Below are 17073 nucleotides of genomic sequence, written 5' to 3'. Positions count from 1 at the left end.
AAGCAGATGCTCCCGGCCTTTAGGTGCTTTCCTCCTGACCTCCTTTTTATCTTGTTATTTTCCTGTCGTTATTTTGTAATGGGAATGTCTTCTTTAGAAATTAAATGGCTAGCAATGGGTAAAAACAACCTAAGTAAAGGCGCGGTTTAAGACGAAGTGCGGCCGGCAGGACCTGCCGAGAGTCCCGGCGCACAAATCCTGCAGCCCGAGGCCTTTATTCCAGCGTCACGGACCGATCCTAGGCGGTCATGGAAACTCGGATCACCTGGTCAGTGCCCAAGTGCTGTCAGCAGTTAAATACCTGATGCTCTGAGAAAGATGGAGAAGGGAGGGGGAAAAAAAATCCATCCTGGCAATTAACCCGCGATGCTGTGGATTTGCCGGTAGAGGCGGTGGGGTTATTTTTCAAGTAATAGATTATCTTGATGCACGGAGCATAAAAGCTATCATAAACTATGGATCACTGTGGAATAGCTTATTGGGAAGATAACGTTTAACCATGATTTGGGGTTTAAGTATGTATTGATTTGGTTCTGACTCAGTTAACGCACTGTAAGGTGATATTCCTTTAATGATCTTCACATCAATATTTATGCAGTAGCCACAGGTGCCCTCATCCTTTAGTAGGAGTTAATTATACTAATAATTTACTGGCCAAATAAACATCATCCAATGGTATGTATATATTTTTTATATGACTAAACTTTCTAGTCGCTTTTGTATTCGTCTTTGCCTGACATATCCAGTATGCTTTGAAATTATGTATTTAATAGTGCAAAATTATTGTACATCTTGACGTTGAAACAGTTATGTGCAAGACATTGTTCTAATTAACAGTAATTAATGTTAGGGTTAGGTGGTTGCTCAGAGATCAGCCAGTCCGAAGTGTAAAAACTGCAAACATTAAGACTGGTGGAAAAACTAGGAAGCCATATTTTTTTTAGAAATATTTATTATAAAGCAATAAAATTTATACCAATGACTGAACTGGGACAAAATATTAAATATCAGATATAAAGCAGTATTGTTTTGTTCTACTGTACTGTCAAACTCTGTCAAATATTTCATTGTGTGGTAGTACATGCTTTATTAAAAATTTTTCCTTTTCCTTTGTTGTTTACCTTTCTCAGTACTCATTGTGCCTCCTTTAAATTTTTAACAACAACAGATGGGGTGTGTGAAAGACTTTTCAGTATGTCTGTGACTGGAAAGATTTCCTCATGTGAACTGGCTTTTGTTGTATAATATCCTTATTCCCCTTTTCCATTGTGTTTTTCTTTCATCTGTTATGTGTTTCCTTTTTTCTGAAGTCAGACTTTTCAAACTTCTGCTCGCATCCAATATTTGCTTTCTATGTAATTCTTTATTGTGTTATTATGATGATGATTTTTTTCCCCTTGTTGATTCATTTGCAAATATCACTTTAGGTTTAAAGTTTTTTAATGCGTAAACTCTTGATTCAGCCGTTATCTGTCCAGGAATTAATTTTATAGTACACTTACATGTATTTTAAATAATACATATATGTTTATTAATTTCAGCATGGTTTGAAATAATAAAATTCTAGAAGCAGTCTAAATATGTGTCAACAATAGACCAGTCAAGTAGATTATAGTACATCCATACAAATGAAATGTTATATATCCATTACAGTTGTATTACAGTTATGTAGAAAATTCCATGTCATATTCTTTTACCCTCAGCACTGGACAGTCTCTCACTTGTATCCATAATCTAATGTGGCTGAGGAGATGCCTGAGGTCAGGATAAATAATTTAACTTGTAGGTGGTCCTCTTTTTTCGTCTAGATCCTAGTAGCATTCTTTCTTTACCCTTAAAATTCAGCAACATTCCACAGTATATCTTATTCTTGATCATTCTGTATTGATTTTTCCTGGAACACGATGAACCCCTTCAGTTTTCAGCTTTATATTCTTGAATATTTTGGTTTTTCCATATGTCTCTTTCTCTGTCCAAGAATATTACTTAGATTAGATCTCAATTGTTTATATTCCAAACCTATACATCATTTTGTTCTGTCTAACCACTTTGTTTAAATCAAACCACCTTTATCTTATAATCTTCATTCTGAATGATCTTCCCAGGTTTGTCATCAGTATTATTAACTTAGTTTTCTGAAGTATCTATTCTACTTGGAATTGTTTCTAATGTAGTTTTGAATTCTCTGGGTTTTTTTTTTTTTTCGTATTTTTCTTTATATATTTAGCTTCCTTTAGCCCTTACTGAAATAATCTCTTTTATGGAGTTTTGGTCCATTTATCTTCAGGCAGACCAGTGTTTCTTTAAACCTGTTCAATGAAGCAATTTTTCAGATGTATGTATTTTTCCCCTTTCTTGTGTTATGATCCCTCCTTTTCTTGTGGCTTCTCTGGTGGCTCAGATGGTAAAGTGTCTGCCTGCAGACAGAAATCGGGAAACCCGATTTCGATCCCTGGATTGGGAAGATCCCGTGGAGAAGGAAATGGCAACCTGCTCTAGTACCCTTCCCTGGACAGAGGAGCCTGGTAGGCTGCAGTCCATGGGATCACAAAGAGTTGGACACAACTGAGTGACTTCAGTTTCACTTTCTTTTCCTGTAGTGCTACTTTTTCATGTTATTTATTTTGCATGTTATTGTTGGAAAGAACAGTTCTGTTCTGGCCTGTTTTTTGCCCAAGAGTAGTGGAAGTAGTTTATTATATATCCCTGTACCTTGGAATAACAGTTTCAGAGGCTGCATAGGTGAATAGGTACCTTATTGTGATCTCTTCTTTAATTGGCTTCTTGGGGACAGTTTTTATATGTTCTCTTTAAGCGGTTTCCCTTAGCATGTGTAGTCACTGGTTCCAGAGGCAGGTGAATACTGATAAATCTGTGGTTATTCTAGGGTGCTTTTGTCTACTGTGCAAGGTTCACTACCAGCTCGTTCTGTTTCTCTGCAGCCATGCCTTGCCTCTTGGCAGGCAGAACTAAAAACACCCTGGCCATTGTAGGGTATAGGGAGCCCAGTACATAATACCTCTCACCTTTTTGTTATCCCTTAAGATTGAAACCAATTCAGATGTGGTCAAGACCTAGGAAGATGGAGATAAACTTTAATATTGAGAGAACTGTTAGAGGATGTGTATCATATCAATGGTCTTTTAATATTTCTGTCCCCTAATCCATACCTGAAATAGCCCGCTCAAGGGAAAGTTTGGGTCTTCATAATAGACACACTTGCCTAAGACTTTTACCTCATTCTGATTAGGTTGCAAGTGGTGGATTAGAGGTTTAAAAAAAGACCTAATTCACTAATTCTCTGGCTTGATAGATTAGCTCTACTCAGTCAAGAAATATGGACCAGTGGTTAATTCACCAGTCAGGTTTCTCACTGTAGGAGAAAAAGGGCAAGAAGCTGGGAATATTTATAGAAAATTGCCCTTCATAGAAACCAGAAGAGCTTAAAAGAAACATTTCCCACCATAAACACAATGATCTCTTCTTCAGTAGTCGTCTTTGCAAGCATATGATAGTAGAGGAAGACAGGCCAAGTAAACTGTCTCCTTAAGTCTGGCTGTGCTTGCACAAGAATTCATGTCTTCAAATTAGTGATTAATCATTGGAATTGTTCTTCAGAACCTACTCAATTTGCCAAAATCAAATCTGCTTCAGATTAGTGGAGATGCTAGTCAGATTTGGACATCCTCTTTAAATCTAATGCAGACTTCATTGTATCTGACATTTATTCATTGGCTTCAGTGCTCTCAGTTCAGTTCAGTCGCTCAATCATGTCTGCCTCTTTGCGACCCCATGGACTGCAGTGCACCAGGCTTCCCTGTCCATCTCCAACTCCTGGAGCTTGCTCAAACTCATCAAGTTGGTGATGCCACCCAACCATCTCATCCTCTGTTCCCTTCTCCTCCCTTCAGTCTTACCCAGCATCAGGATCTTTTCAGTGAGTCAGTTCTTCACATCAGGTGGCCAAACTATTGAAGCTTCAGCTTTAGCACCAGTCCTTCCAATGAATATTTAGGACTGGTTTCCTTTAGGATTGACCGGTTTGATCTCCTTGCAGTCCTAGGGACTCTCAACAGTCTTCTCCAACACCACAGTGCAAAAGCATCAATTCTGCACTCAGCTTTCTTTATCGTCCAACTCTCACATCCATACATGACTACTGGAAAAGTCATAGCTTTGACTATATGGACCTTTGTTGGCAAAATAATGTCTCTGCTTTTTAATATGTTGTCTAGGTTGGTCATAGCTTTTCTTCCAAGGAGCAAGCGTCTTTTAATTTCATGGCTGCAGTCACCATCTGCAGTGATTTCGGAGCCCAAGAAAATTAATAAAGTCTGTCACTATTTCCATTGTATCCTCATCTATTTGCCATGAAATGATGAGACCGGATGCCATGATCTTTGTTTGTTGAATGTTGAGTTTTAAGTCAGCTTTTTCACTCTCCTCTTTAACTTTCATCAAGAGGCTGTTTAGTTCCTCTTCACTTTCTTCCATAAGGGTGGTATCATCTGCATATCTGAGGTTATTGATATATCTCCCAGCAGTCTTGATTCAGCTTGTGGTTCATCCAGCCCAGCATTTCACATGATGTACTCTGCATAGAAGTTAAATAAGCAGGGTGACAATATACAGACTTGACATACTCCTTTCCCAGTTTGGAACCAGTCCATTGTTCCAAGTCCTGTACCAACTGTTGGCTTCTTGACCTGCAAACAGGTTTCTCAGGAGGCAGGTCAGGTGGTCTGGTATAACCATCTCTTAAACAATTTTCTACACTTTGTTGTGATCCACCCAGTCAGAGGCTTTGTCATAGTCAATAAAGCAGAAGTAGATGTTTTTCTGGAATTCTCTTGCTCTTCTATTATTCAGTGGATGTTAGCAATTTGATCTCTGGTTCCTCTGCCTTTTCTAAATCCAGCTTGAACCTCTGGAAGTTCTTGGTTCACGTACTGCTGAAGCTTAGCGTGGAGAATTTTGAGCATTATTTTGCTAGTGTGAGATGGGTGTAATTGTGCGGTAGTTTGAACATTCTTTGGCATTGCCTTTCTTTGAGATTGGAATGAAAACTGACCTTTTCCAGTCCTGTGGCCACTGCTGAGTTTTCCAAATTTGCTGGCATATTGAGTGCAGCACTTTCACAGCATCATCTTTTAGGATTTGAAATAGCTCAGCTGGAATTCCATCACCTCTTTATGCTTTGTAAGGCCAACTTAACTTCACACTCCAGGATGTCTGGCTCTAGGTGAATGATCACACCATCATGGTTATCTGGGTCATTAAGATCTTTTCTGTATAGTTCTTCTGTGTATTCTTGCCACTTCTTCTTAATATCTTCTGCTTCTGTTAGGTCCATACCATTTCTGTCCTTTATTTTGCCCATCTTTGTATGATATGTTCCCTTGGTAGTTCTAATTTTCTTGAAGCGATCTCTAGTCCTTACCATTCTATTGTTTTTCTCTATTTCTTTGCACTGATCGCTGAGGAAGGCTTTCTTCTCTCTCCTTGCTATTCTTTGGAACTCTGCATTCAGATGGCTATATCTTTCCTTTTCTCCTTTACCTTTCACTTCTCTTCTTTTCAGCTATTTGTAAGGCCTCTTCAGACAACAATTTTGCCTTTCTGCATTTCTTTTTTTCTTGGAGATGGTCTTGATTACCACCTCCTGTAGAATGTCACGAACTTCCATCCATAGTTCTTCAGGCAGTCTGTCTATCAGACCTAATCCCTTGAATCTATTTGTCACTTCTACTATATAATCGTAAGGGATTTGATTTGAATCATATCTGAATGATCAGTGCTATGAAATGTGGTAGTTTTTTTCTCATTGGGAACCTGATTTAATGAATAGAGGGATTTTAAAATTTTATTTGTAATTGAGATATAGTTCATGTAGAGTATTATATGTTGCAAGTGTACAATAATTTTTAAAAGTTATACACCACTTATAGTTATTTTAAAACATTGGCTATATTCCCTGTGATGTACAATATACCCTTGCAGTTTATTTATTTTATGCATAGTAGTTTGTACATCTTAATCTCCTACCTCTATTTCCCCCTCCCCTCTTCCCTCTCTCCACTGGTAACCACTAGTTTTTTTCTCTATATCTGAGTCTGTTTCCTTTTTGTTGTATTTTAAATTCCAGTTATAGGTGATACCATACAGTATTTGTATTTCTCTGACTTATTTCGCTTAGCAAAATAACCTCCAAGTCCATCCATATTGTTGCCAATGACAAAGTTCATTCTATTATGGTTGAATAGTATTCCATTGTATGTATATATACCATATCTTATTTATCCATTTGTCTATTGATGGACATTTAGTAAGTGGAAGTAGAAGTGGTAGTTGCTCAGTCATGTCCAACTCTTTCTGACCCCATGAACTGTAGCCTGCCAGGTTCCTCTGTCCATGGAATTCTCCAGCCAAGAATACTGGAGTGGGTTGCCATTCCCTTCTCCAGGGATTGAACCCGGGTCTCCGACATTGCAGGCAGATTATTTACCTTCTGAGCCTTCAGGGACGCCCTGGACACTTAAGTTGCTTCCATATCTTGGCAACTGTGAACAGTGGTGCTACGAACATTGGGATACATGTCTCTTTTCAAATTAGTGTTATTTTTTTCTGATATATACACCCAGGAGTGAAATTGCTGGGTCATAAGGTAGTTCTATTTTTAGTGTTTTTGAGAAACTGCCATACTGTTTTCGACAATGACTGTACCAGTTTATCTTCTTACCAACAATGTACAAGGGTTCTTGTTCTCCACATCTTCCCCAGTACTCTTTGTATGTATTCTTTTTTTATGGAAACTTTTCTGATAGGTGTGAGGTGATATTGTGGAATTTTAATTTGCATTTCCCTGCTGTTTAACCGTGTTGAGTATCTTTTCATTAGCCTGTTGGTCATCTGTATGTCTTCTTTGAAAAAATGTCTATTCAGGTTTTCTGCCTTTTTAAAACAAAATTTATTTCTTTTCTTGGCTGTGCTGGGTCTTAGTTGTGGCACATGGGATTGTCAATCTTTGTTATGGCCTGAGAGATCTGTTGTTGGACAGGAGAACTCTCAGTTGCAGCATGTACGATCTAGTTCCCTGACCAGGGATGGAACCTGGGTGACCTGCATTGGGAGTGCAGAGTCTTAGCCACTGGACCCCAGGGAAATCTCCTTCTGCCTAATTTTAAGGTAAAGAAAATAAAAGCAGGAATAAACAGGTGGGACCTAATTAGATTTAAACGCTTTGTATGGCAAAGGAAACAAACGAAATGAGAAGACAACCTACTGGTTGGAAGAAAGTAGTCTCTCCAGGGAAAGGAATGATACAGACATGTGCTCATTCGCTCATCTTTTAAATCATTGCTCATCCAAAAGGATAAACATATTTTTCTTTCATTTGTGCTTTAGTTACAAACGTGATTAAATAACATTTTTGTGTATGTTACACAAAACATTGGGCTTTTGAAATCCTTTTGTGAATTGCCTATTCTTGTTTCACCCTTATTCTTAAATTAGTTTATCTTTTCACTATTGAGTTATGAATTCTCTAATTTAAAAATACTTTTTCTTCTTTATATCTCACTTTACCCAGTTATTTCTTTTCCAGATTTACTTATGGCCCATTTTGTTATATGAATTAGGATTTTTTTTTACAATATCTTACATGATTTCTGTGCCTGGTTCCACCTAAGTTTTCTGGCCCCAGACATTCATCTATATTTTCACATGTCACTGTTACAATATTTTAACATTTAAATTTTGAACCATCCTTACACTGACTGAGAATAAAACACTTTTTTCCTCCAAATAGACAGTTAATTATCCTAACAATATTTATTGAATAATATATCACTTTCCTAGTGATTTGAAATGCTACATTCACTGTAGTGAGCTAAATGTGATCCCCAAAGATAAAAAGTCCTAATTCCTGGACTCTGTGTATATGTTACCTTATATGGTAAAATTTTTACAGATGTGGTTAGGATTAGATTGTGTGAAGGATCTTGAGATTATTCTGGATTGCCTGGGAGGGTCCTGAGAACCATCATAAGTGTCCTCAATTTTTAGAGAGACAGAGGGAGATTAAACACATACAGAGAGGAGAAGGTGATGTGAAGATAGAGGCAGGTTGGAGTTACGTTGCTATTGGCCGTGGGCTACCAGCAGCCACCAGAAGGTGGAAGAGGGAAGACAGTGTTCTTCCCTAGAGTCGCACAGTAAGTACAGGGTTGCTAAGACCTTAGTTCCAGATTTCTGGCCTCTAGAACTGAGATGGCAAATTTCTGTTGTTTTAAGCCATCAAGTTTGTGGTAATTTGTTACAGCAGCCCTAGGAAATTAACATATAGACCATATACTACATTCTTTTTATTTTTTTTTAAATCTCTTTGTATATTTGTTTTCATTTGTTTCCACTGTTTTATGGTTCTAGTATCAGTGCCATTCTGTTTTAATTAGTAAAATTCACATTCAGGCTTATTTTTTCATAATTATTATTTTGTTAAAGTTGTACATGTCCATAATGTTTAAAAGTCAAGTGTTAAAAGGATTATAATGTATAAAAGCAGTTCTCCCATTCCTGCTCCAGTTCCAATCTCCAGTGTCTCATACCTTCACCTCTGTGTTTTTGCTGGTATTTTCTAAATCACCAGAGAAGGCAATGGCACCCCACTCCAGTACTCTTGCCTGGAAAATCCCATGGACGGAGGAGCCTGGTAGGCTGTGGTCCATGGGGTCGCTAAGAGTCAGACACGACTGAGCGACTTCACTTTCACTTTTCACTTTCATGCATTGGAGAAGGAAATGGCACCCCACTCCAGTGTTCTTGCCTGGAGAATCCCAGGGATGGGGGAGCCTGGTGGGCTGCCGTCTATGGGCTCGCACAGAGTCGGACACGACTGAAGTGACTTACCTTACCTTTTCTAAATCACATGTTTATATGCTACATTTTGATTTATTAATTTAAAACATTATCTACTTACTTTCTATATGGCAGATGAGGACTAGCTCTCCTTCACCACCACAATCCCCTTTTGTTCTTCCCCAGTATAGCTGTATTATAATTTTATTAAACCAAATAAGTGTTTATGTTACTGTGAACTAACAAGTGTCTTTAAAACTTAGTCAAAAAATATTACTGAGATCAATTTCAAAGCACATACTGCCTATGCTTTCTTCTAGAAGTTTTATGGTTTGGGGTCTTGTATTTAAGTCTTTAATCCATTTAAAAATTTTTTTTTATCATTGGGAAAGTAGTCCAGTTTGATTTTTTTGCACATAGCTGTCCAGTTTTCCCAAAGCCATTTATTGAAGAGGCTCTCTTTTCCCCACTGTATATTCTTGCCTCCTTTGTCATAGATTAATTACCAGTGTAGGTGTGGGTTCATTTCTGAGCTCTCTGTTTTGTTTCATTGATCTATGTATCTGTTTTAGTGGCGATACCATACTGCTTTGATGACTTTAGCTTTGTCGTATAGTTTGAAATCAAGCAGCATGATCCCTCCAACTCTGTTCTTTCTCAAGACTGTTTTGGCTATTCAGAGTCTTTTGTGTTTCCATACAGATTTAGAATTATTTGTTCTAGTTCTGTGACAAATGCCATTGGTATTTTGTTAGGATTGCATTGACTCTGTAGATTTCCTTGAGTAGTATGATCTTTTTAATAGTATTAATTCTTCTGGTCCATGAGCACAGTTTATCTTTCCATCCTTTTGGGTAGTCTTCAGTTATTTTCATCATCATTCTACAGTTTTCTTAGTACAGGATTTTTACCTCCTTAGATTTATTTCTCTGTATTTTATTCTTTTTGACATGACTGTAAGTGGGATTGTTCTTAATTTCTCCTTCAGATAGTTCATTATTAGCATATGGAAATACAACAGATTTCTGCATATTAATTTTGTATCCTTCAACTTTACCAAATTCATTAATAGTTTTCTCATGGTATATTTAGGATTTTCTATGAATAATATCATGTTACCTGCAAATAGTGACAGTGTGAGGTTGTTGGCAGGAGAGAGGAATAGGAGCTCCCTTAAAAATAATGTGTATGTGATAGTCTTTGTAATAACTATTTTAACTCCTCTGACTTTTTATTTGGCCATGCCACATAGCTTATGGGATCTTAGTTCCCCATCCAGGGACTGAACCCAGCAAAAGTAGTGAAAGCACTGAGCCCTAACCACTAGGCAACCAGGGAATTCTCTGACTTCTCAGATATTTTTATGGAGTTAAACTAGTTCTGACGCATTTCAGATAAGTAAAATTGCTACATAAAAGTATAAGTACTTAATATATAACAATAAATGAATGGCTCTTACTTTGGATAAAGGCTGCTGGTGTTAAATAGTAATCACTTCCTCAGTTCAGTCGCTCAGTCATGTCAGACTCTTTGCGACCCCATGACTGCAGCACGCCAGGCCTCCCTCTGTCCATCACCAATTCCCAGAGCTTACTCAAACTCATGTCCATAGAGTCGGTGATACCATCCAACCATCTCATCTCCTGTCACCCCCTTCTCCTCCCACCTTCAATCTTTCCCAGCATCAGGATCTTTTCCGATGAGTCAGCTCTTCGCATCAGGTGGCCAAATTATTGGAGTTTCAGCTTTAGCATCAGTCCTTCCAATGAGTATTCAGGACTTATTTCCTTTAGGATGGACTGATTGGATTTCCTTGCAGTCCAAGAGACTCTCAAGAGTCTTCTCCAACCCCACAGTCCAAAAGCATCAGTTCTTCAGCACTCAGCTTTCTTTATAATTCAACTCTCATATCCATACATGACTACTGGAAAGACCATTGCTTTGACTAGATGGACCTTTGTTGGCAAAGTAATATCTCTGCTTTTTTAATATGCTGTCTAGATTGGTCATAGCTTTTCTTCCAAGGAGCAATCATCTGTTAATTTCACGGCTGCAGTCACCATCTGCAGTGATTTCGGAGCCCAGGAAAATAAAGTCTGTCACTGTTTCCATTGTTTCCTCATATATTTGCCATGAAATGATGGGACCAGATGTCGTGATCTTAGTTTTCTGAATATTGAGTTTTAAAGCCAACTTTTTCACTCTCCTCTTTCACTTTCATCAAGAGGCTGTTTAGTTCCTCTTTGCTTTCTGCCATAAGGGTGGTGTCATCTGCATATCTGAGGTTATTGATATTTCTCCCAGCAATCTTAATTCCAGCTTGTACTTCATCCAGCCCAGCATTTCACATGATGTACTCTGCATATAAGTTAAATAAGCAGGGTGACAATATACAGCAGTAAATTTTAAAAAAACAAAAGCAAAAACGTTGATAATCAAGTAAATGTTTTTCATAAGAGTGATACAATAGCTAGTTGTACATGTTAATTGTAGCAAACTTGGAAACTGCAGAAAACTGTCATCTGTTATCCCACTGCAGAGAAAACCTTTGTTGACATTTTGGAGTGTTTTCTGTCAGTTTTGCCTTCACTCAAGTTGAATTTACTAGTAAACTCTGAATCTTTCGGGAAATGCTGATTGTGTTTGTAAGAAAATTCATGGCTTCAGAGCCAGAGTAATCAAGAATACTACATTAATATTAAACAGCAAACTTGGCTAATGTATTTCCTTAATTGCATCAAACAGTGATGTTATATTTAGTTAAGTCTTCACAGATTATTTTTCTCCAGGGGATTTCAGAGCTTCAGTTTGCATATTACCATCAGTCTGTTTCGCTTGTTTCTTAGTGATTACACAGTAATGAAATAAGTAAGGTGAGTACAGAACTACCTCTAAAGAGAATACTGATTTGTTTTATTCTAATATTTGTATTCCATATCCAGGAGATAGCTTCAAATACAGATTTAAATATTATATAGTGCAAAAATGAATAAAGTGGTCTACAAGGTGACTGTGTTCAAGTAAAAAATACTGTACACTTTCTGGAAATAAAGGAGATTATAGACTTCCTGGCAGTCCAGTGGTTAGGACTCTTGTGTGTCCACTGCATGAGGCACAGGTTTGATTCCTGATCAGGCAAGATCCTGAATGCCCTGTGGTGAAGCCAGAAAAAGAAAAATAAAGGAGATTTCTAGTTTAGATGGCATAGTAAGTTTTGCATCAAACTCATAGTAATTATAAAAAATAAAACAAACCCCAGAAAGTTTATCTTGGCTAGATAATAAGATAAACATGGACTAGAAACAGAACAGAAGGACACAGCAGTGAGTGGACAGAAACAAATGCACTGAGCTCCTAATACACAATGAGGTCCTTGTTTCTGGGGATTCAGTTTCTGCAGCTTGGTAGAAATGAAGTGTTTCACCTGCACTGGTCCTTCAGTAACCTGAATACACCAAAGGTATTTCAGATAGCACTGTATCAGGGGCCCTAAAATATCAGTAGAAGACACTGTGGAAGTAGACACCCTGAAAGTTAAGTGGAGACAACTAAGGATTATAGATAATCACTAGATAAGGATGATTAACCAGAGAGGAAGAAAGAAAAAAGTAAAGATTATATACTCACAATAAGCTTGTAGAATTCAGCCAATATTTGGAATTCAGTCAATACTTGGAACATGAATTTACTCCAGGTAAAAAGTCTAAGAGTTCTATATATTTAGAGTGCTAAAGAGAAAAATTATGGAATGATGTTATTAAAAAGGATACAAAATTAGAATATTCAGTTCAGTTTAGTCACTCAGTCGTGTCCGACTCTTTGCAGCCCCATAAATCGAAGGACACCAGGCCTCCCTGTCCATCACCAACTCCTATAGTTCACTCAAACTCATGTCCCTCGAGTCGGTGATGCCATCCAGCCATCTCATCCTCTGTCGGCCCCTTCTCCTCCTGCCCCCAATCCCTCCTAGCGTCAGAGTCTTTTCCAATGAATTAGAATATTAAAAAAAAGAACCAATTAAAAATACAATTCTGTCCAGGCTAGAGTTCATTCCACCTACTAAGGTTGTTTTTTTTTTTTTTAATCCAGTGACTTTTTCTTTTTTAATGTCCATGATTTCTAATTGGCTCTCATTAGAATATTAAAAAGAGCCAATTAGAAATCTTGAACATTAAAAAAGAAAAAGTCACTGGATTGAAAAAAAAAAAAAAAACCTCAGTAGGTGGAATGAACTCTAGCCTGGACAGAATTGAAAAGAGAATTTTTAAACTGGAAGGTTTATAAACTGGAACATTGTACTAAAGAACTTGTCCAAAATATAGGACAGAAAAACAGATATAAAAATGAACTATTTTTATCCAAAACATAGGACATATCAAGAATAACACCCAATAGAAGATTCAGATAAAAAGAAGAAATTATGGCTGAAAAGGAATATTTGAAGGGAGTACAGCTTAAAACTTTCTAGAGCGAAAGATTAAAATATGAACCTCCATAATGAAAAAAAAATCTACATAAATGCATCTTAGACAACCTCAGGACATCACAGATTAAAACACTTTTTCAAATATTCAAAGAGAAAAAGGAGGGGCAGTAGAGCCCAGACCCATTGACTACAATAGATGAACTAAGGTGTAGGGATTCTGTCTTCAAAGAGTTAAGGAACACTAAGAAATGTTATGGAGAAGGCAATGGTACCCCACTCCAATACTCTTGCCTGGAAAATCTCATAGACGGAGGAGCCCAGTAGGCTGCAGTCCATGGGGTCGCTAAGAGTCAGACATGACTGAGCGACTTCACTTTCACTTTTCACTTTCATGCATTGGAGAGGGAAATGGCAACCCATTCCAGTGTTCTTGCCTGGAGAATCCCAGGGACGGGGGAGCCTGGTGGGCTGCCGTCTGTGGGGTCGCACAGAGTTGGACACGACTGAAGCATCTTAGCAGCAGCAGCAGCAGCAGCAGCAGCAAGAAATGTTAATATAATGGAAACAGCAAAAGAGATGGATACATAGCAACATATATAGCACTTAAAGTACTGAGTGAAAAAAACCCTGAAAAATCAGAAATGAAATCTACAGCACAATATCATTTGTGGAGATTAGCATATGTATATAACATTTTCTAAGAACGCATTCAAATAAAAAGGCACACATCAAACACATTAGAATGATTGTGAGGGGAGATAGATATGAGGAAGGGGTTAAAAAGGAAGGTACAAGTAAATGACGAAACAAAAGAATGAGTCTTGCATGGATCGATAATGATAGCTTTAAAAAAGAAAATAAAGGAAAGTTGTTGCCAGCCTTATATTTTTTATAAACAATTAAACTGTCATTTATGAATGAAGGCAAAATAGAGTTTCACAGGTACCAAAACAGAGAATTTCTCCCCACAGGATTCACTAAATGAACTTTTAAAGTATTGTCCTATATAAGAGGAAAGAAGGAAAGTATAGGATAAAAGAAATCTTCCACTTCCCATATGGGGAAGCCTTCCATAAACCGAATTACCTGACTGGTTGGTAAATTTGTTTAGTCTTGATGCTTAGTTAGGAGGACCAGTTACCTCACACTAAACTATATTCACAAACTTTGCTATTATCTGTAAAAAAAAAAAAAAAACAAAAATAATATATTTTGGCCTCCAGATACTATACTATATTATTTAACTAGTTTAGAATAATTCAGGGAAAAGTTATACCATTTTTTGGGGTCCCCTCAAAGATCCCACAATTTCATGTAATGATGAGAACATCAGGAAATAAAAATGTGGAGTTTAGTAAAGTAAAATATACAGATAGAAAGAGCTTTGCTGAGACTAGGAGATGTGCTATTTATAAAAGCATCTAAAGACCAAAAATACTTAGGAATAAATTAAAAGCAATAAACTTATACTAAAATAACTTCGGAACACTGCTGAGAGAAATCAAAGAAGACCTAAATAAATGGAGATAAATGCTATATTCATGAGTTGAAAGACTCAAAAATTATTAAGATGCCAATCCTTCACAAATTGATCTGTTGATTCAGTGCCATCCCAATCTAAATCTTAGAATTCTACATCTCAATAGTAAAAAAAAAAAAAAGACTACCCAATTTAAACATGGGCAAAAGACTTAAAACAGTGGAGCATTTACAGAAGGCCAATTGGCACCTGAAAAAGTGTTCACTACCGTCAGTCATCAGAAAAAGATGCATTAAAGCCATAAGGAAATACCAATACACAACTAGAACAGATAAAACTAAGAAGTCTGCCAACATTAAGTGTTACTGAGATTGTGGAACAATTGTAACTCTCACACATTGCTAATGGGAATGTAAAATGACAGTTTTTTATAAAATGTACACCAATCCTTTGACAGAAAAATCCATTTATAGGTTTTATCAAAGAGAAGTGAAACATTTGTCCATGAAAAGACTTGTTTAGGCATGTTCATAGCAGATTTATTTACAATTAATTCCAAGTTGAAAGTTAAAACATACTGTTAATATTGATACAATGGATGACTGTTCAGTGATAAAGAACAAAGTAGGAAAGGAGAACTAAAGGTGCAAAAAGCAAAACATCGCTTGCGATAGGTTAGGCATCCACTGGAAAAGGATACAAGGGAAATTTCTGGGGTGCTGGAAATGTTCTGTAACATAATATCTTTTTGTCAAAAGTATATAGCTAAAAATTGTACATTTCAATGTATGGAAGTATTACCAAAAGGAATCATATAATGGTGATGATGATGAAAACGATTATGGAGTAAGGTGGTAGGGAAGACATATAAATGACAAAAAATGACAGAATGGTGACTGAGCTACCATTTTACTGTTGTCCGTGTGTGTTAAACTATAAAACTTTTGAAGAAATTAAGAAAAAAGACAAGTCTTATGTTTATTCAGACATTTATCAATTCCAGTCATCTCTTTACTGTAGATCCAAATTACTACTGTAATTTCCCTTTAGAATTTTTTAGCATTTCTAAAAGTCCCCAGCCGTGAATTGTCTCAGTTCTTTATCTGATAATGTCTTTATTTTGATTTCATTTTTAAAGGACAGTTTCAATAGAGAGTTATGAGTTGATAGTTTTTCTTTCTTTCTTTCAACACCTTAAATTTATCTTTCCATTACAGTCTGGGCTTTGTTGTTTTCCTTGAGAACTTGCATCTCATTTATGTATTTGTCCCCCTTTATGTAATACACCATTTTTCTCTGCTTCAAGATAGTTTTTCTCTTTGGATTTAAGCAGTTTATCTAGGATGTGCCTGTTTGTGGTTTTCATTGTGTTAATCTAACTCAGCCCCTCAGTGGCAAGCAGATTTAGCAGTGCCCTCTGTCAAAAACAGCTTCCCTGGTAGCTCAGATGGTAAAGAATCTGTAGTGCAGGAGACTCGGGATTGATCCCTGGGTCAGGAAGATCCCCTGGAGAAAGAAATGGCTACCCACTCCAGTAGTCTTACCTGGAAAATTCCATGTACAGAGGAACCTGACGGGCTACAGTCAGGGTTGCAGAGTCAGACTTGGCTGAGCAACTAACACTTCATTTCTATAAAAAACCACAGATGTGCAGATCTCACCTTTCTCAGATTTACCCACCCAGACACTGTGTTCCCTTTGCCAGGGAATGTGTGCTCTCTGCAGGCAGGATAGATTTCAAACAGGAAAGGGAGGACTAAGTTGATCACTCTGAAATCCAATCAAGTCGGGAAGATCCTCTGGAGAAGGAAATGGCAACCCACTCCAGTATTCTTGCTTGTAGAATCCCATGGACAAAGGAGCCTGGCTGGCTGCAGTCCATCGTGTTGCAAGAGTCGGACATGACTTGGCATCTAAACCACCACCAATCAGATAAGTTACTCTTTGTCTCCTATGAAGAAACTAGTAAGGGAATGGAAACAGGCCAGACATACACTTTATTTTTCAGGCATATACTTTTGAGCTATATTAGCACGTGAGTTGGGGTAGGGAAGAGAGGTTCTCTTCTGATACTGTGAAGACTTGTACTCTTCACTGATTTTGCCTAAGCCTGCATTCCTAGTGGCTCAGTTCAGTTCAGTTCAGTCGCGTCCTACTCTTTGCGATCCCATGAACTGCAGCACGCCAGGCCTCCCTGTCCATCACCAACTCCCGGAGTCTATCTAAACCCATGTCCATTGAGTCGGTGATGCCATCCAACCATCTCATTCTCTGTCGTCCCCGTCTCCTCCTGCCCTTAATCTTTCCCAGC

The 17073-nt window shown here is 37.5% G+C and overlaps 1 protein-coding gene across 3 annotated transcripts in view; it reads left to right on the top strand.

Moving 5' to 3' along the window:
• Positions 1-6: 6 nt before the first annotated feature.
• ICA1L (islet cell autoantigen 1,69kDa-like) overlaps positions 7-17073 on the top strand; it is a 58894-nt gene continuing 41827 nt past the window's right edge. For all 3 annotated transcript variants that reach the window (XR_827138.1, XM_010860991.1, XM_010860990.1), the window contains exon 1: positions 7-268. Coding sequence is in view for 2 of the 3 variants with exons in the window: in XM_010860991.1 (XP_010859293.1) it covers positions 249-268 (20 nt within the window). In the remaining variant the exon portion in view is untranslated. The remainder of the gene's footprint in view (positions 269-17073) is intronic.

The sequence above is a fragment of the Bison bison genome, unplaced genomic scaffold, assembly GCF_000754665.1.
Source record: "Bison bison bison isolate TAMUID 2011002044 unplaced genomic scaffold, Bison_UMD1.0 scf7180017864471, whole genome shotgun sequence".
NCBI classification, from domain to species: domain Eukaryota; kingdom Metazoa; phylum Chordata; class Mammalia; order Artiodactyla; family Bovidae; genus Bison; species Bison bison.
Note: the sequence above shows the minus strand (reverse complement) of the source record. Positions and strands in the feature narration are given on the sequence as shown.